The 27,557-nt window shown below is 52.7% G+C and overlaps 9 protein-coding genes across 9 annotated transcripts; 4 read left to right on the top strand and 5 right to left on the bottom strand.

The window, feature by feature from the left end:
* Positions 1-219: 219 nt before the first annotated feature.
* On the bottom strand, positions 220-2,076 carry AYO21_08273 (hypothetical protein; the record flags this gene model as incomplete). The annotated part of the gene is made up of 2 exons (XM_022658220.1): positions 220-1,748; positions 1,803-2,076. 2 exons carry the CDS (start codon positions 2,074-2,076, stop codon positions 220-222), a joined length of 1,803 nt encoding a protein of 600 aa, XP_022509493.1.
* A 745-nt stretch (positions 2,077-2,821) lies between these two features.
* Positions 2,822-4,321, bottom strand: AYO21_08272 (hypothetical protein; the record flags this gene model as incomplete). Its single annotated transcript, XM_022658219.1, has 1 exon — positions 2,822-4,321. One exon carries the CDS (start codon positions 4,319-4,321, stop codon positions 2,822-2,824), a length of 1,500 nt encoding a protein of 499 aa, XP_022509492.1.
* An 851-nt stretch (positions 4,322-5,172) lies between these two features.
* AYO21_08271 (hypothetical protein) lies at positions 5,173-6,519 on the top strand (the record flags this gene model as incomplete). The annotated part of the gene is made up of 1 exon (XM_022658218.1): positions 5,173-6,519. One exon carries the CDS (start codon positions 5,173-5,175, stop codon positions 6,517-6,519), a length of 1,347 nt encoding a protein of 448 aa, XP_022509491.1.
* A 1,376-nt stretch (positions 6,520-7,895) lies between these two features.
* On the bottom strand, positions 7,896-9,325 carry AYO21_08270 (hypothetical protein; the record flags this gene model as incomplete). The annotated part of the gene is made up of 2 exons (XM_022658217.1): positions 7,896-9,115; positions 9,238-9,325. 2 exons carry the CDS (start codon positions 9,323-9,325, stop codon positions 7,896-7,898), a joined length of 1,308 nt encoding a protein of 435 aa, XP_022509490.1.
* Positions 9,326-10,012: 687 nt separating this feature from the next.
* AYO21_08269 (hypothetical protein) lies at positions 10,013-11,041 on the bottom strand (the record flags this gene model as incomplete). Its single annotated transcript, XM_022658216.1, has 1 exon — positions 10,013-11,041. The coding sequence occupies one exon, from the start codon at positions 11,039-11,041 to the stop codon at positions 10,013-10,015; it is 1,029 nt and encodes a 342-aa protein (XP_022509489.1).
* A 2,718-nt stretch (positions 11,042-13,759) lies between these two features.
* Positions 13,760-14,650, bottom strand: AYO21_08268 (hypothetical protein; the record flags this gene model as incomplete). Its single annotated transcript, XM_022658215.1, has 1 exon — positions 13,760-14,650. The coding sequence occupies one exon, from the start codon at positions 14,648-14,650 to the stop codon at positions 13,760-13,762; it is 891 nt and encodes a 296-aa protein (XP_022509488.1).
* Positions 14,651-15,389: 739 nt separating this feature from the next.
* Positions 15,390-16,883, top strand: AYO21_08267 (hypothetical protein; the record flags this gene model as incomplete). Its single annotated transcript, XM_022658214.1, has 1 exon — positions 15,390-16,883. The coding sequence occupies one exon, from the start codon at positions 15,390-15,392 to the stop codon at positions 16,881-16,883; it is 1,494 nt and encodes a 497-aa protein (XP_022509487.1).
* A 4,306-nt stretch (positions 16,884-21,189) lies between these two features.
* On the top strand, positions 21,190-22,125 carry AYO21_08266 (hypothetical protein; the record flags this gene model as incomplete). The annotated part of the gene is made up of 1 exon (XM_022658213.1): positions 21,190-22,125. The coding sequence occupies one exon, from the start codon at positions 21,190-21,192 to the stop codon at positions 22,123-22,125; it is 936 nt and encodes a 311-aa protein (XP_022509486.1).
* Positions 22,126-23,678: 1,553 nt separating this feature from the next.
* AYO21_08265 (hypothetical protein) lies at positions 23,679-27,012 on the top strand (the record flags this gene model as incomplete). Its single annotated transcript, XM_022658212.1, has 2 exons — positions 23,679-23,836; positions 23,925-27,012. 2 exons carry the CDS (start codon positions 23,679-23,681, stop codon positions 27,010-27,012), a joined length of 3,246 nt encoding a protein of 1,081 aa, XP_022509485.1.
* Positions 27,013-27,557: the final 545 nt, after the last annotated feature.

Raw genomic sequence — 27,557 nt, 5'->3', positions numbered from 1 at the left:
GGAATATCGCTACTAGTTAGCCCCATCATATAGTATGTCATAAGGGGAAGGAGACTCCTGACATTAGACTCGTTCCTCTCACAACGCCCAGCACTCCACCAATCCGCTAGAACCCAAACCCCAGAGATCAGAAGTCAGAAAGGCCAAATGCCATGTGCTCAAAGAAGCAGACTACACCTTCTCGAACGACCCGCTGTGTGTCAGAGTTTATCCATCACCTCATCCGGGAACCTTCATCACCTTTTCCTCGTGGCTCATGGTTTGGCGCGGCTGGGAACGATCGGCTTCGCCACTGTTTCTCCGCGATGTGCTCTGGACTAGCTTTTTCAGCACGTCTGGAGCATCTTCCCGGTCCATAATCACCTCGACAATGTTGAGGCCTCTACCTGCTTGAAGTCCAGGCTCGGCCAAAATCTCCTGCAACTGACCCCAAGTTTCAGCTCGCCGGGTCACCACAGGATATGCAGGGTCGTCCTTAGGCGCCCCAAAATACGATGGTGCTTCGAGATATCTCCATGGTTGAATGTCATTGTATCCCGCCCTCATGCCGTGGATCCATCTCTCAATCACGTATCCGTCATTGTTGATGACGAAGATGGTCGCATCAATACGGTTCCGAATCATGTCGCTGATAGACTGCGCCGTCATTTGCAGACTGCCATCGCCTTCGATGAGAATAGTCCGTCCTTTACGGCGCTTACCTTCTGCAACCAGTTCTCGTTGGGCCAAAGCGGCGCCTTGAGCTGCTGGCAGCATGTAGCCGATCGACAGCCATATACAAGAATTAATGAGAGAGGTATGCGCGGGGAGCACCATATCGCGGCAGCCTACTGACGCTGTGCCGGTCTCCACCATAACGATGTCACCAGACCGGAAAAAGCTGGAGATTCGCCGCCAGAAGGTAGCCTGATCAATCATATCGTTCTCGTCGGCTGCGGGGAGCGCCATCAGCTGGAACTGTGGATGCCCTAGGTCCATAGACGGATGATACTTGGGGAGCTTGTCCTTCTCCAGCTTTGAGAGGATTTTTCGCAGGAGAGATTTGATGTGAAGGTTGTTATATTTGGTACCACCGATCTCGACGTAGTCCCGGTGGAAAACGATGGCCGACTTCGGGTCTGGGATGGTGCTGAACCCAAAAGTGTTGACATCGCTCTCCAAGGGTCCCAGTTTGATGACCAAGTCACAGCCTCGTGCCCAGGGCATGTAGATCTCATTGCCCGCAATACCAGCGTAAATCCCATAGAAGTTGGGATACGTCTCGTTGACAATGCCCTTGCCGAAAGGGGTAGTCGAAGTTGGAAACTCGGTTACTCGCACGAGCTCATCTGCTTCCTGACTAACACCGTACCTTGATGTACACCCATCCACGATGATCAAAGGCTGTTTGGAAGAATACATTTTATTGAGGATGAGCTCGACCTCGGTGTCTTCGAAGCCTTCGTCATTTGGCGAGATTGAAAGGTCAATGGGTACATCGAGGGCCGCCGACGGTACCTGGGCCTTCACCATGTTGGTTGGTAACTCGAGGTAAACTGGTCGACTCTGGAGGACACATTCTCTAATGCACCGATCTATCTGCGTCGGTGCGGTACCCGGGTCTCTCAGATTGGCCTGGGCCACGGTGATCTTTGCGTACATGTCGGCAAAGATTCTGAAGTTGCCATCTCCCAGCGAATGATGCATGCACAAGCGGTTGTCCTGCACGTTGGTGGGGGCCGTGCCTACAATGTGTATGACTGGTGCCACTGGTGGCTAATGTCAGCATAGATCCTAGAGCCCAAATGGGTAGAGACACATACTTTCGCTGTATGCTCCGGCAATGGCGTTAATGGCTGATAGCTCGCCGACCCCAAAGGCAGTGACAAGCGCTGACACTCCTCTGATCCTGGCATAGCCATCTGCAGCATACCCAGCATTAAGTTCGTTGGCGTTTCCGACCCAGTCCAGGCCGGCTGGTTCAATGTAGTCCAGAGCAGTCAAGTTGTAGTCTCCAGGAACACCATGAACTGACTTGATTCCAACCTGGCGAATCCTCCGGAAGAGGTATTCAGCCAAGTCGATGTAGGAAGCCATGATTCTATGATTCAGTGGCTGAGGTATGGCGAGGCTAAGTCACGGGATATTGGATGGCACGAAACAATCAGGCGAGAACGGAATCGCAAAAGAAAAACTGGCTCTCGCAGACCAGGAATAGAATTAATTATATAGGATAAACCGGGAGAACTTATCTTGTATTCCCCCGGAGAGGACGGGGTTCTTAAATGCGTGGATTAGGTCAGATACTACCGCAGCAGTTGAGCCGATGAAACCTTTGGACGCATCAACACAGCAAGAACCGGCTCCCCATGAGAAGGATGAGATGATGTCGTCAAGGACAAGGAAAGGAGGAGAACAACAGACTCCAGTAGTCGTCCATGGGCGGAATAAACTCCAGCCCACGCGGCTGTCTGCGGCTGTCGTCGGCCAAATGCGGAATCATGCCGAGAGCCGGAACAATGCATTCGTCAAGGCATTGACCTTTCAAATGCATCGAATCTGGTGGTGGACACGAGCGGATGTTAAAAGAACCAGTCAGCTGAGCGTCCCGGGAGATCCTTCCAAAGGCTATAATGCTGTCGTATCAGCACGTAGTCGGCTTGTTGGCTGCATAAGAGTCACTTGTTGGTGGACGATAGGAAGCATCGCAACGTTGAGAGATTTCGAATCCTTCAAACACCTTGCACTCGACTTATCCGGCCGTATCCTAGAGCAAACACACCCCTGGTTGGAAAGTCCGGACGGACTTAGGGTACGTCAAGTCCATTCCCGTCCCTACCGACTACTCCTCCCGTGCTCGTGCATCTTCGACAGCTTTTTGCCAATCGGTCAGCCGCATGTACGTGGCCATGATGATTGTTGCGCATCCGAGTCCTGTACATGGGCCAATCCACATGCCACCCAAGCCCATCTGAGGCGGACCAAAACATAAGAAGAACGACAACGGAAGAGCGAATAGATAGTAGACCCCCAGATTGACCCAACCACCGACCTTTTGTCTCCCCAGTCCACGCAAAAGAGCATTTGAGATAGCAAGGAGTGCGTCAAAGAATTGGGCGGCTGCAGTTATTGGCATGACGGAGGCGATGATTGCCCTCACCGCGTCGTCAGTGGTGAAAATAGCTGCGATGACATGTCGACAAGATGTCAGCAAGATGACATCAAATATCCCAATGCACATGAAGATCAGATAGTGCGTCTTCCAAGCCTTCCGCGCAGCATTTAACGCTCCATATCCGATGAGATTGCCGAATCTTGTCGACGCTGCGATCGAGATGGGAAATGGGATATGATACATGGTCACAACCACCGTCATTAAAACAGACTGAGCAGCAAGGTCTGGCTCACTCAGATATCCAGCTGCAATTGTAAGAATGTCAAAGGCGAACCACTCTGAAAAGGTCATGAGGACGCCAGGGACGGCCAATTTGATCATGGGACCCCAGTTTCGGCATGCTCGTCGCAAGTCCAAGCCTGGCCAACATTGTAGGTTTGAGGGGGCAATGTAGGCGACATACAGAGCTAGAACAATCGGCTGAAGGTTATTGGATATGACCACGGCCCAAGCGGCACCTGCAAAGCCCAGGTGGAAATGAAACACCAGGAGCCAGTTCCAAAGGATGTTCAGAGGAGCACAGACCAAAACAACCACGAGCGAGGCAGTAAAATCGCCCTGGGCCTGGCACAAACGCTTTCCAGCTTCAAAGATGGCCCAAGCAGGAGCGCCAGCCAAGTAGATGCGCATGAAAGTACCAGCCAGAAGAGCCTCATCCTTTTCGGGCACAATAGCTGACAGAATCCAGGGAGAACAAATCCAGATAGCGCCTATCGGGATGGTGACCACACAAACCATTAAACTCATGCGTTGAACATGGAGACCAACCAGATGTTTCTTATCGTTCCCAAATGCCTGCGACGTCAATGTGTCCAGGCTGGTTGCGAGGCCCTCAAAGACGCACAATCCCGTAATATTGGCTGTCATCGTGGCTAGGGATGCTGCTCCCAGCTCCTTTGTCCCCAGACGTCCGGCAACGTACACTGTGACCAAGCTGAAGGAGTATTGCAAGATATAGGTCAGGATCAACGGACCCGAATACCGAGCCAGAAGCTTGGTCTCTGTCTTCCAAGTCGTGTCAAGAGCCGGACCTGTGAAAACCGAGGACTCCTCCTCGTCAACTGTGCCATATATTCTCTGATCGATTTGTTCAACAGACTTCCGGAAGTCATCAATCCCATGGTCGTTGAGAAGAGCACTGGTCTCGGAGGGTCGACGTCCGGCCATTCTTCGTGTAACGTGGGGGAATTTCTCTGACTAGGTGGAAACGCAAGACCTCAAAGTTCCGTCTCTCACTGCCCGCAGTGTTATCTATGTGTTATCATAGCTGGAACGAAAAATTATGCTGGATGAAGCCTCGGATAGATGACAGTGTTTTGCACTCGTTGGTGAGTAGTGAAAAGGAAGATTGATGTTGGAGAGGTCATTTTGCGAGCTGTTGTCGGAGTTGTCGCTGGCGGAGTGTGTGGATCATCAAACGGCTTCCTGCACAGGGAAATGGGGAGCAGCTTACTGGGCTATCTTTCCTCCTCGTACGAGTATGGCGCCATCGGTTAGGTAGGCGAGAGGCTGGGAATCTGGATTATCGAGGAGATGACCGGAACGATTTCCCATGGTATCCATCTTGCATTTGTGCTGCAGGTCATCGACATGCGAAGGGGATCGTAAGCCAGGAATTTTGACGATCATTTTGTCGTTACACTTGGTGCTGGCACTGATTGCTGCTGATGGTGATGCCTCGGGTTCCTGGCTGCGGCATTTCGTACCCCAGAAACGCAGTGCCAGGATCACGCGTCAGATCGCGTCAGACCAAAGCCTGTGTTAGGGGGACATGGCGGGGTCCTCAGGGCCGTTCAGCCAACAACTGTTAAACTCGTGGCTGGGCTGCAACACCAAACACCAACACCCTGCGACCCAAAAGCTGAAGGTTTTGGACCTTCTCCAACTGCGATCCAGTCTCACTCGCCCTCAAGATATGGAATAACTCCAGCTCCAAACCTGTTGACGCGTTCTGCCTGCATCCCACCATCTGCGCCCTCCGTCTTTGCCTCACCCGCGTCTCTTCACGTACTACCACGATGACTGCCACTTCTATCTCCCCTCACAAGCTCGCCGGTCGCCATGTCTTTCTGCCCGCTCCCTCTCCCGACCCTGTTTCTATCAGGCTTCCGGGCTCACCTGAGAAGAATAACTTGACCTCTACTGAAAGGTCTCGCGGTCTTCGTCGGCTGCAATCCCACAATCAGCTCTCCTCGACCAGCAATATGGGCACCCAATCTTCCAATCTGAGACCTCGGTCTGGGGTCTTGACCAAGCCCTCACGCGAACAGCTCAGTCAACCTCAGCCAGCGGCGACACAACCACATACCACTGTTTCAAACGCCGTTAGCCATTCGCGCGCCCGCGCGAACAGTGATGCGCCTCTGCCTCATGTGCCTCGCAACCGCAAGCCCCCGCCTACACTTCTCTCAAATCCCTCCTCCAACCATATTCTGACGCATGCCCGCAAGTCCAGCCTCGAAATGACGCTTCGTGATGGGCCACCGCCTGGGACCACCGCTGCCACCGCTCTCTCTTTGCTCCGGCACTCTATCCTTACCAGTGGAGTTAATGCAACCAAAGAAGGCATGTCCGATTACCGAATATATCTGTGGTTAACTCTTCTTAACATCGGCCCTCTCTCGACTGATACCTATCTTGATCTCATACACCGAAGTCGTAGTCCTGCCTACGAGAAGATCTCCAACGATGTCTTCCGCACGTTGGCAACCGATACACTTTTCAAGCGACGCGTGACGGATGCGAGTTTGACCCGACTGTTGAATGCAACCGCCTGGCGGATACATGATGAACAATCTTCCGACCCTCCCTCGGAATTTGCTCAGAGATATCCTCAATCCACATACCTCCAGGGCATCAACGTCCTCTCCGCTCCATTGCTATATGCTTCTCGCTCAGAGGCTCAGGCATACGCGATCCTGACAAACCTATTGACTGAGCATATTCCGACGTACCTCTCCCCGACCATGTCCGGCGTACATAGAGGTCTTGACCTCATTGACAGAATCTTATCGGAGATAAATCCGACACTCTCATCCTTCCTTCTCAGCAAGTCTTTACCGGCGAAGATCTACGCCTTTCCTTCCGTATTGACACTATGTGCTTGCACTCCACCACTTCCAGAGGTGCTCAAACTGTGGGACTTCTTGTTCGCATTTGGCGTGCATCTGAACGTTATCTGTGTTGTTGCTCAGCTCCTCTTGCTGAAGGACAAACTTCTTGGGGAAACCAGTCCTGCAAAGATGCTGCGAAGTTTTCCAAACCTGAACGCTGATGAGGTGATCAAGATGACTGTGTGGATTGTGAGAGAACTGCCCGAAGAACTGTATCGCGATGTTGTACTACATGGCCGGGAAGTTTCATAGAAGGCACCCAATAAACCTCTTCAAGTCCGGGTTTCCTCGTTCTACGTGGAAAAAGGGACCGGAGACTCAAAGAGTATCTACTCAACAGAGGCATAATTCAGTCGCGAGTCGACCTCCTGCGATTTAACTAATATACACTACGGCGACCATGGTATCCATCGCCTGGACAGTCGATTCAGTCCTCATTTGACTACATTGAGACCCGCATGCGACTTGGTGGTTGTGCGCCTCGAACAAAATCAACCCCAACCAGACTGGGAGTTATGGCGCAATAGCGGTCAACATTTTTCGTCTTATATTGACGATTACTGAGACCCTACGTTGCACTGAACCACAATCCTCAGTCTGTTCAAGCACCAGGCCCTGGAGATGGAACATGCCAGATCAAATTCTACCTCGCAGCCAATTTATTCGAACAAAAGTAGCAACGAGATGCCTTTTTCTTTTTGAGGCTCGTCTGCCGGAAATCACAGCTGCATTTATATTTGGGACTACACGCATTTTTAGGATTGGGAGAGGAAAAATGTACCAACAACCTGACGATGGAAATGAATAACAAGAGATGGCATGAAGCATTTTTAGAAGTGTAGGACTAGTTCTGGGGTTCTTAGGGTTAAAAAGAGTCGGAAAAACTTGACTGACAGAGAGACAGTCAGTCTGTAAGTCAATCAAACAATATTGATGGTTTACATATGCAACGACCGGAGGATTTCTGTCCCGTATAGAAACTGTAGTTGTACAGTACCTCCCTCCCAGCCCGCACCAGCCTGCCTGCCTACCTAACTGCTAATCTCCATTCATCCTGTACGCATGCCGGATGCATGTAGGTCTATTGAAGAGACTCTTCCCCCCTGGCGCACGACCCGTATAATATCAGATGGCAAGATAGGCGAGCATTCTCATTCTCGTTTCTGGATGACATTTCTCTTCTCTAGGACCACGTATAAGCGGGTGTGGGTGTTGGGTTTCTATTGGTTATCGGTCATCGAGTGTCCGGGTGCCCTGGTGTCCTCGCTACTCATGTAGGAAAGGTCTAGATAGACTTAGCTTGGTCTGGACGGAGAGGAGAGAGAGGAGAGAAGAAGACGTGCCATCCCCCCTGTTATCGTGCTTGGTATTCATGCAACCCATGTATGTTGTGGATTGTGGATTGATTGCTTGATAAATATATAGATGGTCTGATGCGTACTCGTATAAGTACTCGTAGATGGATCGTGACTGTGACTCGCTCTCATCCTCCGCACGTGTCTGCCCTTTCTTTGCGCATGCATGTCTATCCAATGTCCCATTGCTCATTGAAAAATGCTTTCCTCAATCGGCTCTCGTAAGGTCCAACTGGGTCTATCTCGGCGCATTTTTGGCCGGAGTGGGGGATCTCAATGCTTCAAATGCCCGTTCGCCTCACCATTGGGTTTGGCGCCGTCCAGGACACCGAGCCCCGTCTCGCTCCTCCTCAGCTTCCTCCGGCCCCAAACCTCGCCCGCCCACTCGGACAGCTGGAACATCCAGCCGCCGCCCACGAGCACGCCACTGATCACGTTGACCAAGCGGACCAGCAGGCCCAGTAGGCTGGCCCTGCTCTCGCTGACGATGAGTAGGATGGGCTCGATGTCGTACTTGAAGAAGATGCCCGGGACGGTGGAGGAGGGCACCTCCCGCGACTGGGACTGCGCGGCGTATTGGTTCGTGAAGATGGATTTCGTGTCCCGCCCTTGCTCGGGGTGCGGGACGTGGCGGACGACGCCGTCCTTGTCGCGCTGCGTGTTCGGCGCCATGTCCAGCGTGGGAGGCTGTGGCAGCGCCGCCGGGTCCAAGCTGCCACTCTTGGTTGCGACTCGGCGCTTTGTGAAGATCGTGGGCACAATGGAAAGGTAGTACTGATAGCGCATAAAGTGCGCATCGGTGGTGTCGCTCGTTTTGTCCAGCGGGTTCAGGAGGTTAGGGTAATGGGGGCCGAAGCTGAGCTCGTTGATATGGTGCGAGAAGTTGAACAGATTGTGGTCGAGATGTGACTGCATGCCGAATTCCATGTAGCCGTGTCCTCGCGCGGTGATGTGGAAGTCGCCTTGCACTTTGTTGCCCTCGAGGGACCCGTAGATGCGACAGCTGTCGACTGGCATGTGTTTCTGGAGCTTGGGCGACCGGGCGAACTTGCGGCCCTTGTTCTCGCGCATGTGTCCCAAGACGTGGCCCACGTGAGAATCTTCCTCCTCGGCCTTCTTCCTTTTCCTATCTCCTTCGTGCAGACCGTGGTAGATGCCCTGCTGCAACTTCCTCAGCCGAAACAGCTTCCGCGGGTCCAGCCAGAGCTCAAAGTTCGTGTCCTCCTTTTTCAGCAGGTCGCCGGCCATGATTCGGTCCATCGCCGCATCCTGGACGTTGACGTGGAGGTCGCGACACGGCATCGCCACGACAATATCGAGGTTCAATTGGAGCTCGTGGCCCACGCCGCGCTCAACGCTGAAATGGTGGGTTTCAGTCCCCCGCCACCACGTGCGCAGCTCCGACGCAGTAAGACAGAGGCATAGGATTATTAGGGCGAGGGTCCATTGGCCACCGCGCGTGGTCGCAGAGGTGTAGTTCGGTTTAGTTTTCGCTATTAGAAGGGATGATCAGTAACGGGGGTTCTGCTATACACAAGGCAATGTAGACACAGAGTCAGATCAGGTCGCAAAGGTGCGATCTGCCTCCCTGGTGGAACGACGGGGCGACACTCACGAAACGCATCGAACGTCCTCAGCCCTGACAGGCCCTTGTCCTCGAATGCCGACTCGTCAAAGCCATGTTTCTCGAAGGAGGAGTCCATTGCCCTTGGGAAGTTTTATGGTTTATGAGAGCCTTGACAGCTCTTGTATTGTAGTCCGCGACATGTATGGGATAATCGCGAATATTTCTTCAGGGCGGAGAGAAAAGACTTTCGATTTCACTGCGGGTAGTAGTGGTGCGTTTCGGCGGCGCAGCGAAGGATTGAAAGGACGGAAGGGTGAGGCCGATTCTGGCCAGATGTTATTTATGCAGGGTGCAGCCTTGCGCCTGTTGTCTCTTTTGTACCGAGTAAGAGTGGGCTCACATCCGGCGCTAAAAATGTGCCTGGCGAGGCTGGATGAACAAGTTATCGAGCACGAATCGAGTCAAAATATATAAGATAACCAGAAAATCCAAAGTTCTGACAAGGGTGTTTGATGCTCGCATTTCTCATCAGAGTTCATAACGTGTCCTCTGCTGCCTGGTCTCACGTCTTTTTGCTATGCAACGCTATGCTATGCCATGCCTCATGAATGTAAAATAATACCGAATTGCTTGCACGGTGGGTATCTCTGAAAAGGCGCCGCCTCCCATGGACCCGTAATTCTTTCGTAGGCCCTTTCTGGGTCGAGGCCTTTCTCATTCCCGACTCCATACCAAAATCGATTCGAATGTTGCGTGAGCCACTGCCGCGGCTCCAGCGCGCAAGCCCTGCGTTGCGTGCTCTGGACAAAATGTGCCTCCCTAATTATTCTTCAATGGGTTCCAAAGAAAAGTCCGCTCTTCGTTCCGCTCCACAGACCGACCATCGCTTTCTTTCCTTGTTACTCCTCAGGTTACCCCCGCGAATCTCGAGAGAGCTTCTTCGCCGCGAGTCGCCCGCATCAACATCCTCCCCCCTCAACTTGGCTTCCTCTTCTTCAAGTACTGCCGCCACTTCTGCATCTGGTGCATCCTCTATTGTCTCCAGCGAGCTGATAGACGGCGACCGAGAACGTAACGACGTTGGAGTACTGGGCATGCTCGAAGCAGAGCTGAGAGAATACATGGGGTATGGCTCGTAGGTGTACTTCTGTGGTGCGAAGGACGGAGATGGTGATGTCCTTCCCGATACACTAGGACTCATAGCCCTCGTGTATAGAGCTGGGGCGCTTGCGCTCTGGTGAAGTGGCAGTGCACCTCGCCGACGCGCTCTCGGGAATGTATGGGAGAGGGATGACATGGGTGAGGGTTGTGACACATCCACGTCTACGCTCAGTTCAAGCTCTTCATGTTCTGGTATGTTCGGTTCAATATTTAGACCGCTCCAGGATGGAACGCCGGGATGAGTGTCTTCCACGGCTGCACGTAACGGGCTTCTTCTTCTGCCTGAATGTAGTGGCGAAGACGGTCTTCTGGGGACACCATAAGGAGTAATGTACCGGCCTGAGGCGTCCACACCAGGCGATGAATGGGCTCTCTGCATAGGCGGCGCGTTGATCAAACTTCCCACTGACAGTGGCCTCACTCTTCTGGGCGGAGATGCAGCTCGAGGGCGCGACGTTGTGATGTTCTGCGTAAGCAAGTGGGTGTGTTTCGGAAGTGTCTCAACACTCCTCGAAGGAGATGATCTAGGTGAAGGAGAGGAGGATAATTCAGGTTCGAGGTCCGAAGGAGACGGCGGCAACTCGATATCTTCTGCCCGGATTGGCGGAGAGGAATCGATGGGAAGGCTCGTCAACGTTTGACCGTCGGAGGTAGCGGAGAGGTTCAAGGGGGGTTTTGTCAGCGGCGACATGGTGGATGTGGAAAAGAAGCAATCCTGGATCCTGGATGTTGAGTGATGCAATGATTCAGCTGAATAAGGTAGCGAAAGACGACATAATCGTGCGATCGGTAGTAGGGGTTCTAGGATCTGTTGTTGTGCAGAGGGCTATCGCCAGACTTCCGGAAAACCGTAGAATCACAAAGCGCTCCACTTACTGGCACCTTCGAGGCGCTCGCGGTGTGCTTTTGTTCGAGTATCAACGCAAAGGCTGACAGGAAGATAAAGACCCAGCAACACTCGAGGCGCAAGAGCCTCTGAGGTTGCTGGTAGAGGTGGTTCCAAGTGGCTGGTGGTTTGAGAAAAGGAATGTTCGACGGAAGTGTCAGGAGGGAGGAAGAGGTGTTGCTCGATCCTAGTCACAAAATTGCGGAGGTGGAGATTGGTCCTAACCGCAGCGCCCTTGTCAGGGAGTCTAGATCGGGGGCGCTGGGGGGAATGTTGTGATGGTGGATGTGATGTGATGGGCTCGCCCGGCGATAATGTCAGGGCCCGGTCTTAACTGGAATTTAGTGGCCAGCCTTTAGCTGGACTTGGTTCTCGCGCTGCAGGTTGCCGCTTGGCTGAGTGGCTTATTGGTGCTCGCAGGGCCCTTGCGTGTGTCTGTCGTGCATTAAATCAATCTACAGGTACCGAGAAGGCTTCATGTAATATCGTCTTGCTTTTGTGTTCTGTTCTGGATTATTCTCAAGAGTCGTCCGCCTTCCGATGAGATGTTTCCCTTTATAGGACTCACACGGCCCGATGCGAGCAAGACTACTACCTCAGCGACAAGAATACCACGTCGAAGCTTTTACGGATGACATTAGGAGGACATCCTGCTCCTTGGAAGTGACCGGCGCTGAGCTATGACAGCTTGTTTTCAGCTGCGCTCCCCTGCGTCCAGCCAGCGTCAGCTTTGCGCTGAACAAACCACGCCATTTGTGTCGCTTTGGGCCTCACATGTTTGTCTCGGGCCCACTGCTTTTCCATTCACAGGCATCAATCCCGATAGTCTCGCCAACTTGGGAACTTTCCCACGTGGAAATCTGCACACATATTCAGATCTGGCGACCCCCTAAATGGCTGTTGGTCGGCTCGCGGAGACCTGAAAGCTTCCTATCCAGTCAGTGCGTTACCTACATACGTCGAGACAGTGCTCCTGTCTCCACCCAGTTGATTCTCCCGTTGTTGACGCCTCGGCCCAGAAGGCTACCCGCTCAGCCCAGGACCACGATCAATCGTGAAACGTTGAAGGACGATTGATGATTTTCACAACGAATCCTTTCCCAGGCGATGACATCCCCCCCTGGCAATTGCATGCGATAGAAAAAGGGGGTTCGTCCTAAGGAAACAAAATTCTCAGCATCTCACCGAAAACAGCTTATTGAATCTACTATGTAGGATTAGTTGTGTCGAAGGCTCACAAGAGAGATTGAGGCCCGAGGACTCCATCGAGGTCGAGGTTTATTGACACGGCACAGATTAAGGCAGGATAAGGCAAGCAGGATACAGTACTCGCCTTCTCCGCAAGGATCAAAGCCTTTGAGAGTTGGATTCCCACTCATCACCAATTCCAATAGAGTATGCTCAGGCCCCAATAATACTTGATGGCAGTGCAAAAGGATGGAGTGTACCAAAGAACAAGTCCGTGGCCCTGATCCTCCAGGTGGCTCCTGCGATGTGGCATGGAGGTGCAGGCAAGCATTTAAATTTTGATCAAGGCACATTTCGAACGATGCAGCCACCTCAGGACAGCTGGCAGGGATTGCCCGGGCCGTAGTGGCCAAAAAGACAAAAGGCCGTTACATACTTTGAAAAGTCTCAATACGCAGATGGTGAACGGTGATTGGGGACGGTGTAGAAGATCGTCTGCCGCACAGAAAGGGGCTGACATTCATATCACATCACCTTCTACCCAAGATTCGAGGTCGAATGGCGAATGGCGTTAACGCCGTTCAAAGACATGGGCTGGTCGACGACAAAAATGGTGAGCATATTTGTGGCGAGAAGCAACAGCAAACGTTTTGGCAGAGTTTCAAAGTTTGTTCTGACATGAGTGTCAAAGTGTCAAGCATCACGGCCGAAAATCGACAAAAGAGGTGAAAATAAAGGACAAAAGGGGAAATTTCGTGCAAATAGAGCATGTTTCAATGAGCCTCAAAGCAGGTGGTGGCAAAAAGAGACTTTTGCTGTGATGGTTCGCATGTTCTTACCGTTGTAGTACAAAGTACTTGTAATAATTACGTGTACCGAGTACACAGGGCAACATGGGGTTAGTGTTAGCTATGGGTTCATTCCTGGTGGTAAATTAGGTACAGGACCTTGTCCAGAGGTACATATACCTAGCACTAGGCACTTTGGGGAGGTACGGAACATGGGGCTGCGGGTGTTTGGGAGGCGCAGACAAAAAGTCCCGTTCACTCTGCGCTTGTAACTCGGACGAGTTTCTCGAAAAACCCCCCAATATATCCCTCGTTCTCCGCGCAATGGCAAGGATGAAAGATTACGAGTACACACAGCAGCCTGTTACGGATCCAGCTCGGAGTTAATCCCTCTATGATAAAGTGAGCGTTCTGGGAGGGGAGAGTCGTTGTTCACCAAGTACCCGGTCAGTCTCCCCTGAATGGTCACATATGCCTTCTTCCTTGATGCCTGCATACCTGCAAATCGAAAGCTCCAGACCAGATTACCAAGTTTCGGATCCGATTTTCATGCTGTCCCAGCCTTCCTGGCAGTAGTCAGAATGGCGACCCAGTCCCACTTGATCTCCCCGTCGCCGTACTTTTGTCTCATGTAGGACACCACAGCATTCGTCGCCCTGTCTCTGTATTTCTCCTGTTCCTCCGCGGTCCATGTCTTTTGCTGCACCAAACCCACCATTCCAGTCATCAAGCGGGTGAACTGGTCAACGCCACTTAATATGCTGGTATGGGGCGCCTCTCGCACATCCACATCAACAAACCCAATTTGTGCCACATTGTCTCGAATCCAGTCCACCTCACTCCATCGCCCATCCGAGTTGATTAGCTCACAAAGTTGTTTTATTGACGGGAACGAGGGGATTTCTGGATCTGTGGCAAAGGCATCTTTCACATCGTCGTACCAGCCGAGTTCCGTCCATGAAGACATGGCCAAAGTGCCGCCAGGCTGCAAAATGCGGTGGGTTTCGGTCATGCCGACCTTCCAGTCTGAGAAAATCATGGGTCCAAAGTTGAGAAAAACATGGCTAAATTTGTTGCTGGGTAGTTTGGTGTCCATGACATCTGCTTTGACGGCATGGGCACTTTTGACCCCGAACCCACGAATCCGCGGACCAACGAATTCGATCATAGTATCCGAGAAATCTGCGCAGGTGAGGTCCAGGTCGGCTCTTTGCTTGTTATTCAACATTTTGACTAGGTGCTCCGAGACAATTCCCGTCCCACAAGCCTGGTCCAGCACTACCAACTCCTCATTCTCAGACAATTCGACCAACTTTGATTGTTTGATGAGCAGATCGGCAAAGTGCCCAGTCATCTTCTCGGCACTCTCCGCATATACCTTGGTGAAGTTTGCATCGTTGAACATTTTATATACCGCGTGTCCGTCATCAGTGGCCATGGTGGCGTTCGCTGTCTGGGTGCAAATGCTAAAGACCGTCTGATCCGGTGGATGTAAGAATCGCAGGGCAGCCCACGCTCAGTTTTGATGACTGACCCGCGATAATTTGCGTTCACTTCTCGGTGGTCACACAGCAACTCTTTCGGTGCAGAATGAACAGAATCCTATGGATCGCCTCGAAGAAAGAGGTTCTTAAATGTAGCAGAATTGTCAGGCCTGGCTCTCTCGGAGACATATTGTATGTGTCCGAGAGAACTGTAGCTGGCGGCCTGACTCGTGATATGCGAGGGACTGTTGCTCTCTGAAATCTGTCTTCATCTTTCGCAGTACACTAGATGGGTATGAAAGGGAGCTTCACTCACGTACGCTGTACCTACCAAGTACATTGTGATGACACTGATTTTTACCTGAGAATTGGATAGCATTGCAAACAGGCAAAGTCAGGAGGAAGAACGGGAAAGGCTTCGGTTGACGAATAGGAGACTTTTAGGCTTAACTCGGAACACCTGCTTTGTTCGGCCACATACTTGTGGCTTAATATTATCACTACATTCCCCGACCGGGTTGGTTCACCTTCTGTTTTCTCACTCGTCCAAACCCAAATAACACCCTGAACCATGCCCTCAGTGACAACTATCCAGCTGGTCTGAAACAACATTTAGTTTCTTTTCCCTCCATCGCTGAAGCGGACCGACATTGAAACGGAGCCCTGACCGATAAGCGCCATGACTAATGTGTCATGCCTACTAATATCCCTACACGAAGCCTGTCCCCAATCAAGACCAATTCTTCCCTTTTGCCTGACGCTTCTTCAGCAGCGACAACCGGCAAGGCGCCGCGCAAGATTCAGCTAGATGCAAAAGAACCGACAAGGCTGCAACCGCCCCCGGCATGTCTCCGCGCCACCAACGAGGCATCTGGAGGACTTCGCAGCGACCCGTCGAAGCCTCGTGGTTCTCGCATTGCCACGAAGACTAGTACAGTCAATGCTGCTGCACGTGCTAGTCGTCTCGTACCCGGCCACTCTAGGAGTCAGTCATCAAGTAGTGCAACCACCATACGCCCTACCTCAAGCGCGCCTAAAGTGGCAACCGCTGCGGCATCTTCGCGCTCGCAACATGGCATTTCAACGAAATCTTCCGCCGACACACGATTGCCGGTCTCAAAGTCGCACAATAGAGCCTTGAGCGCGTCAGCGCCGCCGAGACCTAACCCCGATACTGGAACTTCACGAGAAGTCGTCTCCAAGGTCGACCCCCGCGTGTTTGCTGGAGGAAATGTGTCGTCTTCCTCTGCTAGACCAACAGCGAGACTGGGCAAAAAACCAGACTTTGACGCCCACCAGCAACATTACAGTCTCAAGAAGCCAACAACGATCTCAACCTCTGTCGTCCCGGTCTTGCCCTCGGATTCCCAACTCGTCGCCGGTCGTTCCGGCTCTATAGCCCGCGCCATACCTGGCACAGAAGTTGCGCGTCAGGAAGATGAACTTCTCCAACTGTCTCTCGTATACGAAAAGTCTGCGGCCACTTTCCAGCATTACGAGGCATCTATCAAATCGCAGCTCCAGACAGAATCTAAGGGGGTGAAACATCAGCTACGCACCCTCAGGTCCCTGTGTCATGATCGACAGGCGAAAATAAACGCCTTCGCCGTCAGGAGGTGGCTCGACCAGGAACGGAGCCGTCAAGATGTAGAGCATGCAGGGTCAGACACATTACTCTTGCTTGCAGGTTGCCTAGAAGAGCTGCACGAGGTCAGCGGCCAGGATGGACTACTGGAGGCTGTCATGATGACCTTTGAAAACTGGTACCTTGACGCGTCTTCCAGGCGTCCAACCAACGTTACAGACAATCTGTTTCGTGAGGGTAAGAGCGAGGAGAAAGCATATTGTCCCCACCCGATAGACCCACAATGGTCAGCCTTGGTGTCCGCTGTGGACGACCGAGTTAGAGCGTGTGCGGCTTTATTGGCGGGTCTAAGAGTACATGGGTCACCGGGGGCGTCGTCACTTGAAACGTTGATCGAGATGCACCACACACTCGCTGAGCAGATACTACAAGAGATTTGTATCTGCAGGGCAATAGAAGGCCTCATGCTTCGGGAGCAACAAGAGCGGCTTGCGAGCGAAGTCCAACAAGCTCTGTCGGACGTGGAGTTACATCCTTCTGTAGAATCAATCCCTGACACTGCCAGGATGGGTATTTGGAACATACGAGGCAAGGTTTCTTAGAGCCGCGGCGATAGCACTACAACAACTCAGCGCGCAAGAGCACGCTGGATCTGAACGAGTGTGCCCGAAGCTTTGGTGTCGTCACATCCAAAGAACAAGACACAAGAGAAGCTTGGAAAGAAACCCGTTCCTAGATTTCGTCCTCCTGGCGCAAACTCCTCAAGGGTGCGCATTCCCACAAAGGGAAGATCTGCTGACAAGGTTTTCGGCTTGAATCGAAGATGTAGAGGGGAATCTGTGTTGTTTGGAGCGCGACCAAAGAGCCATTTCGATGGTTCAAGCGAAGAGAACGATGGAGTAGTATTTCACAGAAAAGGGACGGTGGATTAACCCGAAGCGAGGTCACAGAGAGTGGCAGTGAGCTTCGAGAAGACCTTCCCACTGCATATCCGAGTTCTTGGCGACCGGAGGGTGTCGGGATAGTGGGACTCGTTGTGTGAAGGGAGGACCGAGTCGGTCGAATCATGGGCGACCGAAGAAGGCCCCCTTGAGATGCAGAATGACGAGGGCACTCCCAGGGAAAGGTCCAAGATGTGTTCCGAGTCAATTCACTAGGATTGAATTAGTTATAGTGTAGCTAGTGTAAGTTGGTGCAGAAGCTTTGGCCCATCTTACCTAGTTAGTTGCCCCCACAGTCGTAGGGATGAAAGTTGAGGGCCGATCTACCAAGCTTCTCCCCTCCATTCTCCTGCTCGTTCCTAGAGCCAAACGTCAACCGCTCCCTGGTGCCGCTGCATGTCAGTGGAGAACTGCCGACGTTTTTGCCCATGACTGTCGAGGGGCTGGATGAATAATACGCCCCCCTCTTCTCTTCGGCCCGAGTCCAGGTGCATTGACCACTTGACTTGAATGAAGAGTAATTATTGTTGTTTTTTTTTTTCGCTATCGCCCATTACTCAGAGCAGAGATGTCTCTCTCTTACTGGTCTCATTGCAAGAAACCGCTTCCGTCTCGGCTCCTCTCAAAACCTTTCGGCTGTGCTTGAGACTTCTGATTCGTCATGCTATCCCTGCCAGGGGTCCGTAGTAATCCAGTACCTCTCTCTTTCTAATTCTAGTAGGAGCAGTCTTGTGTGAACCTCGCTATGCGTTCTTGCGGGCCTGCGGCGAGACCAAGAGGCGTGGTGGTCAGGAGGGAGAGGCAAGAGCGGTATACTTTGCTCTGCAGATCTCTAACCGGATAAGTGCTAGGCTGCGAAGGGATTCGTTTCGTGCGAGAACTGGCACTACTACTTGTAAAGGCAGAGACTCCAGAGCATGATAACGTTGGATTTGTCTTGGTCGTGGACCCTGCAGGATTCGGCAAGTATTCGGTGTGAATTGGCCCATGACATTCCTTCACGACTTGCCTGTCTCGATCGTGCCTAGCGACCCAGTATCTCAAGGATCAAAAGAGTTGGGTGATATACATATCCCTACCTTGGGTCAATGTTACTAGCACCCACGTGGTATGCCTGATCGTGGCCTGTCCTCGGGTGCCGATACCTTTCAAGGAGCGTGAGAAGAGCCCTCTTTTCGATGTGATGTAGGTACCTAGTGCCCATGTACCACATTTGTACTTGCCTTGTCCAACGGAGTCCCCTCTCTTGTCCCATTTTGCTGGCTAGGCATTGGAGGCCCTAGTCCACACGGCCGAGCTTGTGGTCACTAATCCATTTGGTAGTCGGTTCATCTTTCGTTCTGTCGATGGGTCTCTTTTGCGGCCGCGCTTGGCTCCGGAGGAGATGGGTAGGGATCGGGTTTAGTGAGTGGCTTATCTAATACTGTGGTCAACTGTAGTCATCGGAAAACTGGAGCTGGAGAGGTTACAACACACAGTTATGGAGTGCAGCAGTGGCAATTGATCAGGTAAGAATTTCGGAAGGGTGGCTGCCGTTGGCTGTTGGCTGTTGTCTGCAGTTGGCACCAGCTGGAGACTTGTAGGGGTAATCACCTGGTGGGAGGTGGTATGGCTGTGAAGTGCTGTTAGTGGTGGCCGATGACTGGTTCTCGCTGCTCTTACCCAGTGAGCGCCATTCACCCAAGGCGGCGACGAGTCAGCCAGCTTCCCTTGCCTCGAAGCTTTCCCTAGATAGGCTGGGGAACTTCCCAACAAGGCATTGCATCTGCCTTTGGGTATAGGATCTTTTTTTTTCCCTCGACCTCCTTGTTGTGCATGACGCTCGCTTCCTCCCCCTCCTCCCCCCCTTTTTCCTTTTCTCTGTCTTCGATCACGTTATCTCTCGTGGAATGTTAGGTCCCCCATGGGTGCCGTTTCCTTGACTCCAGCAATCCTTACACCACTTCCCCCCTCGGGTTAGTTTTTTGATGTCAGTTGTCGAGGTCACCTCCGATAGGCTCTTCCAGATCCATTCCGCCCTGCCAATGACACAATAGCTGGCCTCGTTCGCATCCCGAAAACACGCCAGCCGTGGCGAGCCCAAAGGAGCAAGCGCACCTTTTACAGAACATCTCTGTTACAATGGACCACACGCGGAGCGAAGCAAACATTTCACCCACCTGGAAACCCTCAAGGCCCTCTACGTAGGCGAATCGGAGCTCCCATTTCCCAAAAAGATGGCCCTCGCGGCCGAGACGCACCACCAGGCTGCCCGTTGCAGTATCCTTGACTGGCGGGAGGCTAAACTTTGACCGTTGGCGCCCTGCTGGTAAAGTGATCCATGCGCACCACTACGTACTAAACTTCTTCGAAACAAAGTACGGAGCGCGGTGATCTCTGGATCTTTTTCCATTCCCAAAATTTACCTCGTACTTCCTGCGGGCTGACTCCAATTATCATAGTTCTTGCTCCTCTTCTCCAATCCTTCTCGATCTCTGCCTTCTCTCGACCAGATCCTCTTTATCCCCTGGCGCCCGCCTTTCCACGGTCCAATCGACGACCACCATCTCTGTTACCTCGCCCTGGTCTTTGCTCGATCCCATTTCCTTCCTAGCTGCAGGGCGATCCAGTCAAGGACATAACATACTATACAGTCTCCCCCATGCCTGCTTAGGCATGCTATGGTACCCGTCCTGGCTCTCGTCGCAGTCCGCGAGTATGCAATATCAAGGATTTGCCTCCCGCGCCCGTCCTTTACGATAACTTAGGCGGGAAGGTACGTACGATTACACGGCGCCTAAACCGAGAAGAAAAAAAAGTCCTCGTCCTAGACCGACCCTCCTTGTCCTCGCGCTGGTTTGCCACACGCGTCCTCTTCCTCAGCCACTGTCCCCTCAAATGTTGCCTTGCACACGCCACTCCCGTTTGACAAAGGACCAGAAGCTGGTGCGAGATCGGTGGAAGGGATGGACGGTGATTTCTATTCTCCAGATGAGCCAGAAGATGTGAAGCCCAATACCTCTATGGCTTCCAGCCTCCTCTCCCGTGTCACCAGTGCGCCTGAACCCTCTCGCCGAGGGGTAGATGGTCCTTTCTCGCCGTCGTTGCATCAGACACCCCGAAAACGCGACCTGCCTATGGACCAATCTCACCAGCGACGTACCACAGACCGATCATCTCCTGCTAGATACTTCTGGTCTCCCGGGAGCACCAGTCCACGGGTGGAGTTGGAAGAGCCTCCGGACAAGCGTCCGCGACTGGATTATATACCGGAGAGGTTAGAAACAGACGTGCAATCGTCCAAGAGCAGGATATACCCTCAGGTATGTGACTGGTGGTCGCATAGACGCCATAACCATATCCTCGGAAGGGTTGGGATGGGCACGTCTATTGGTGAGAGTGACTGACGACCGCCTTTCGCCCCCCAGACCAGCTCGTATGTTTACCCGGGAGAGCATCGCCCTCCCGCGCCCCCTCCAGAAGATATACCCCATCATCAAGCGTGGCGCGGATCATGCGGCAACTGTTCAGATACCGAGTCGCTGGTGCTGGACCTCGTACATGGGTTCTTGGAGCTTCAATCAGAGGTCACTCGAGCTCTGGCCATTTCAACAGGGCAAAAAAGCCCTTTCGAGGTAAGCCCCGGTCCGCCCCATTGGAACGGGAAGTGCTGACGGGACCAAAAAAGTCTATCGGAGTCGAAGTGACTAAGCTAGGCCTCAAACAGTCTCTTACATGGACCCTCAATGAACTTCGAAATACGAGTCGCCTCATACAGTCACACGTAGTTACGTCGAAACCGGGGTTACCCCCCCTGGCTGATGTTGTTCCGCCCCCATTTGTAAACGACATACGTCGTTTATCTATCCATGGGCAATCTTCGGCGGCTCCCACATCTATAAATGACCCCCGCAAAGCACCCCTTCCGCCAGACACTCCTCGAAGTGATGATCACCAACGTCGCACACTTGAGCACCCAGCTGTCCAAATGCCACGTCCATTCGAACAAGGACTTCCCCCAATCCTTCAAGGGGAAGAGTTGAAAAGAAATCCACCATACGAGCAGACGGCCTCGGGCTCGGGGCAGTCGCCTCATGCCTCGTCTTCCAGTTCGGTTTTCGGCTCAGCACAGTCGCCCATGCAATCTCAACCATCCAGCCGCACGCTGCCGTCACCACCATCAATTCAATATCCGCGGACAGGGAGTTCGGAATATGTACAATACTCTCCCACGACAACTCAGGCTGCCCACACTTCTCACCTCCAAGACCTACAACACCAGATTTCGACCAAGACTCTCGCGCTTCAGACTCTACAACGTGAACATGACCAGTTGTTGGCCGCTTTTTCAAGGTCTCAGATTCGGTGCACCGCTTTGGACAAGAAGTCGCAAGTGTCCGATCACGAAATCAACACGTTGACCGAGGACAAAATACGGCTCCAGCAACAGGTAGATGCATTGGAAAGTCAGGTCCAGGATCTGGTCAAATCACGTGACGAAGTTCATCAGCAATCGTCAGCAGATGGTGCACAGTGGAGACAAATCGTGGCTATGTCATCGCAACTACAACTCAAGGGAGCTGACGAAGCACGACGGTTCAGACTGGAGCGAGAAGGGTGGGAGCGAGAACGGGCAGCGCTGCAGAAACGAATTGAAGAACTCGAGTCCGGTAAGGAAAAGCTTCCCGAGACGAGGCCGGTTTCTGGTTCCACGACCCCCGTGGCAAACGATCCCATTCTGACTTCGGGCTCCGTTGAGGTTCTTAGAGAAGAGATTATCAGGCTTCGGCGCCGGTGTGTCGAATTGGAACTAATGCTTCAAGAGCTCGCGGGAGAGGCCGAGCAGATCGAAAGTGCAATTACCGCAATGGAGAACGTTCGAAAATCACTCACGAGCAAAAAACGCCGCACAGATGATAGTTAGGTGAGGCAAACCGGGTCCAAAGTCGAGATAGTCGCGACTGCTAGCGGGCATTGTGGTTATAGGCAGCAACAAGACAAAGTTTGCCACACCCCCCCGCGGGCCTACCAATACCGAGCTCAAATGGTTATCATGATCTACTCGATCCACCGCAGCCGGAAGAAACACCCCATATGGCTTGTGAAATGCAAGGAGATGCGTCTGCCATTACTCTAGAGCAAACGATTGAGAACCGAGGTGCGCACACAACAGGGCGAGGGCTCTAAAACCGGGAGGCCTTATTCTATGGACATCAGTCGCTGCGGCTCAGAGTGGGAGCTGCAAAGAGGCTTTTCCGGAGCCATGGCACACGGCGTTGTACGAGAACAATGAAGCTGTCTGGCGTATAGCCATCCTAGCAACTTCCCGAAACAGGAGGCGCATATTGAAAAAAAAGGGTGTGGATCACGGGGCCAGATAAATGGCCAGCGAGTATTACGTGGGATATGCTTCGGCTGGTAATGGGGTATACCCGGGAGGCGTTACAGAAGACAAGGAGGCAAACATGTACTATGAGCACGAAAGGCTGGGAAACGGTGTTTCACGGGAGCCCCATCGCTCGAGGGAGAACACTGGATGAAACTTCCTTGTTGGAAAGAAGAAGAAAAAACCATTGAGCAGAATTGTTGAAATATCAAATAATGCCTTACATTGAGGTCTGACGAATGAGTGGGATGGGATTCTACCGAGGGTGGATTCTCAAGAGTTTGAAAGTAGCTTGTATCTACTTACTGTACGAGTACTAGTAGATGCGGAATGAGGAGGGAGGACGCCGAATGACAAAAAAGACCCGAGCAATAGGGTTACAACTTGCTGAATACTACTTGTACATAAGGGGCCTATAGGCGTAACACTGGACGGATGTACAAATACGAGTAAAGCCATGAGCATTACGAGGAGTTTGCTAATGTCTTGAGCCTCGGTGACCTGCGCGGGGTTGAACTAGTGGCATTTAGTGGCCCTCAGAGGCACTAGTGGCACCAGCAAGGCTAACAACCATTTCCGTTTGGCGGGTCGTGGTGCCAGTGACGGTGACGGCAATGCTTGGGTCCTTCCCTCATTTTCCATCTTCATGGTTATTGTATGGTCCGCACCTCCGCCTCCGCCATCACTCAGCATGGCGTAAACACATCCCTCTGACTGCGCCCACATCACTAAGTCCCTCTCTAGATCCAAGGCTTTGCTCCCTCTTGGGTACCTGCTTCTTACCAAGAACCACTCTGTATCGTCTCTCACAGACTGCTGCCCTCTTCCAGCGCTCGCTTTGCCACCATTTTAGCCGAGCGCTTCCACAATACTCGGTGCAACTCAGAAACCACATGCTCCCTCCACCGTTAGCCTCGTTCATAGTTCCCCGTGCGTGCACAATTTGAGCCGGCACCGAACAAACCTCACATCACATCCAACTGCGCCCTCAGCCGAGGTCATCCTCGTCGGCACAAGGCTTCGTATCTTGCATGTGTCAATTCATCCCCTCCTCAGTTTACAGACTTCAGTTGCCCCCCGGCTGATACGACATGGGCGACAAGTTTGACCTTCGGCTACTGAAGCGATCTTTGGGCGAGACAAGAAGAAGCAGGTCCATTAAAACTCTGTATGGGGATAAGTCTTGGGTGGAAGATTTGGATATTGTCAATGAGCTTGGAGCTCACACCGGTTGCGTCAATGCCCTCTGGTATAGGTCTCACCAATTCTGCCCCCCCCCCCCCCTCCGTTCTCGTTGCGTGCGTAAGGGACACCTGTGCTGATACTGTCTTTGGTAGTTGGTCGAAAAGTGGCAACCTTCTGGCTTCAGGCTCCGATGATACCTATCTCAATATCTGGGATTACAATGCACCTGGGAGTACCCAGCCCTTTACGCTGAACACAAGTGTGAGCACCGGTCACCATGCAAACATCTTCTCAGTCAAGTTCATGCCCCACTCGGGCGATCACACCGTTGTTACATGCGCCGGAGACTCCGAAGTCCGCGTCTTCGATCTGGAATATGCTGGAGCTGCGAGCCAGAGCACGTCGAGCGACGCAGGCACAAGAAGCCGGAGGTTCAACAGGTTCTTTCGGAACGCGAGGTGGCTGAATGAAGGCAATACCAACTGTCGGGTATATCGAAGCCACTCAGATCGCACAAAGAGAATAGTGACCGAGTCCAGTCCTTACCTGTTCTTGACGTGCTCCGAGGATGGCGATGTGCGACAATGGGATCTCAGACAGCCTTCGTCAGCATATCCTGCTCCTCGGGGTCTCCGGGGCTTCGCACGATTTCACCAGGGAGCTCAGAGCGACAGTGGCGACTCGCCTCCTCCCCTCATTTCTTACAAGAAATATGCCCTCGATTTGAACACCATCTCCTGCGCGCCCAGTCAGCCACAGTACATTGCGCTTGGTGGGGCTCATCTTCATTGCTTTTTGCACGACAGGCGCATGCTTGGTCGAGATCTGAGCTCTGAGAAGGGCCAACCTGGCACTCGAAAGCCTGACGCGGGCTCCCCAGAAGACGAGGCCATGGCTGACGCAACCAGGTGTGTTAGACGATTTGGGCCTAACAACAAGCGCAAGATGGGACCGCGTGGACATGGCCATATCACGGCGTGCAAGATCAGTGATGCCAACCCCAACAATCTCGTGGCCTCTTGGTCTTCAGATCATATCTACAGTTTTGATATCGTCCAGTCGCCCGACGTGAGGGAAGCCGATGCCCGGGCCCATGAAGGTTTCCTGCTTAGAAGCCTTTCCGGCCGCAAAAGGAAGAGGGGAAAAGCGAACGCCTCTTCCAGCAGTCTGGGCGATGCAGCCAATCCCAGTAGGCGTCTACGGAGGGTTCCGGACGACCGTCCAGAAGAGGGCCGCACTGCTCTGTTGGCAAGGTTCGCTGACGGAGAGTCTGAGCTTATCCCTATCCCTTCCCCCATGTCCGAAACGACGGCTGGGACCTCGTCAGCTCATGAGCTCCTGCTCTCGGAAGCTCAGAAATCGAGTGAACGGGTGGCAAGATCACTCATTCAACTCCGCAAGACCTTGTTTGACTTCTCTGCCTCATTAAGCGCCGATGTTTCTGCGTCTCTAGAGGGGACTTCAGATCTCACACCCCATACGGCCGCATTTACTAGTGCCCTTGGCCGATGTGCCTCGCTGCTTCCTCAGATGGACGAGGTCATCCGTACATGGTCATACCCGATAAACCCGAGTGAGGAGGATGTCACTCTACAAAATACTTTGAGGAGAAATCGACAATCGAGTTGGCGATTCGTGCAAGCGGCTGGCTGTTTGGCCCGCACCCTCGGTGGACGTTTGCAAAGCCTCACCTCAGCCCCGGATGTTCGGCTCGCACAATTCGACCAGATTAGACCTGCAGCTCACGAAGGTAAGAACATCTGCAAAGAGTCGAGATTTTGCTACGACTTCCTGAAAGCCATTCTTCTGTGGCTAGATGGTGGGCAAGTTGCGGTATTGCAAGGTTTTAAGCGGCCGCCCAACGTGAGTACCGATAGTCCTCGATTTCCCCTCGATCGAGAGGACACGGTACAAACCTTTGTGCCGAAATTGGAAGCCTATCTCTTGGATCTGGCAGAAGATGAGACCCCGGTTGTGGACCTAGACACAAATCGTTTCGAGCGGGACGAAACTCGTCATGTTTTCAGGAATCAGAAGTCGGCTGTGCAGGCTTTCACGAGAGCCCTCGACAATATTGAGCTGGTAGCCAGCCATGGTATGTCTGAGACTCGGTCTGACCCGTCGAATCCCTCCACGACAATACGCGTGATGGACAAGGGCGCAGCAACCAGGTTCTGGGGGCTTAAGGTAGGCCGGTCCCTACTCATGCGTGCCGCGGAAGGGGTTACGTTCGATTTTGTGAACCGAGCGTTTGGGGGGTTGAGACTTCGGTTGGCCAGCTCAGATTTGGAGGAAGAACGGTCTCAAGAAGACATCGACCCGGACGAAGAGGAACGTATTGTTGAAGCTATCGGCATTGTGAGAACCCACTTGGGGGAGTCTTCAACGGAGTCGGCCCAAACTCCGCACGAGACCACGGAGGGATCCAGCCAGCCAGATGTAGAAATGGGCACTCCACTTACTGTCCACGTCGAGGATGCGGACGAAGATGGAAATGAAGACAATATCGAGGGCGAAGAATGGGAATCAGACACTTCAGAGACCGAGGAAGAAGACGACGATGGGGAGGCACCGGAACGTCTCTTCTTCCGACGGCGTATCGGGTTTGCGCGGTATCGTGAACGAGCTTCGGTGAATCTCCAGGTACCCTACACGTCACATACCAAAGTTTACAAAGGCCATTGTAATACACGGACTGTCAAGGACGTGAATTTCTGTGGTCTCAATGATGAGTACGTTGTCAGCGGCTCCGATGATGGCAATTTCTTCATCTGGGACAGGAAGACGTGCAAGATCCTCAATATTCTGGAAGGAGACGGCGAGGTTGTCAATGTGGTTCAGGGCCACCCGTATGAGCCTATGATTGCTTGCAGCGGCATTGACAGTACCGTCAAAATCTTCGGCCCCGGAGGCGACAGTCGAGAACGCGAGGCGGCAGAAAAAGGGATCGACGTTGCTAATCCTGGTGGAGGGGTGCACTCGTCTCTCAGATTTGGAGGTCGACGGAGCCGACGCACTCGGAATGCAGACGACAACGATAGCGATGAGGATGACGATGGCTCTGGAGCCGTGGCTTCCAGTGGACTCCGAAGTCGTCGGGCAATGCACCGCAGCTACGAGATCACCAGTCAGAACGATGTGGAACTGAGGCGCACTGCAGAAGACAGTTTTGTCACGGTAGGTTCCATGGACGAGCTGTTGGTCAGGGCATGGATTATGTCGAGTCTCCATATGATTTGACGGACGCACGCACCTCCACGCCATCCCCCACGCTAGGCTGCAATGGCATCTAACATCTGTTGTCAAAGCAGGAGGGGGTGCTTGCTAGATTTGCATTGGCGATCCAAAGAGGCCAGATGACAGGAGTCACTGGGGGAGGGTTTGGCGAGGCAGGCGGCACTATAGTGGTCGATGACAATTGTTTGGTCAGTTCATTCCCAGTAAGACGTTTGTCTCAGGCTTGCTGATGATGATGATGCTTAGATCATGTGAGAAGATTTCTGTCAGTGGCTCAATGCCGGCCAATGCACCTCGTCACCGACGCGAAGGGTCCCAAAACACAGACATGTCCAATTGGTGGAGAAAGAAGGGCCAGAATGGGAAGACGTACCGTGGCTTTTTGGGCTCTGATGGGAGCGAGACTCTGGCTGACCCAGGCATGAATTGGATATCCACGGAGAGAACGTCGGACAGCCAGCTTCCATCAACCCGAGCGATCGTGTTTCATCGTCTGGTTGAAGAGGGCTTTACGGGGAATGTCCGAATGTGAGCGAGGATCTGGTTGT

This window comes from Fonsecaea monophora (assembly GCF_001642475.1).
Source record: "Fonsecaea monophora strain CBS 269.37 chromosome Unknown Scaff70, whole genome shotgun sequence".
NCBI classification, from domain to species: domain Eukaryota; kingdom Fungi; phylum Ascomycota; class Eurotiomycetes; order Chaetothyriales; family Herpotrichiellaceae; genus Fonsecaea; species Fonsecaea monophora.
Note: the sequence above shows the minus strand (reverse complement) of the source record. Positions and strands in the feature narration are given on the sequence as shown.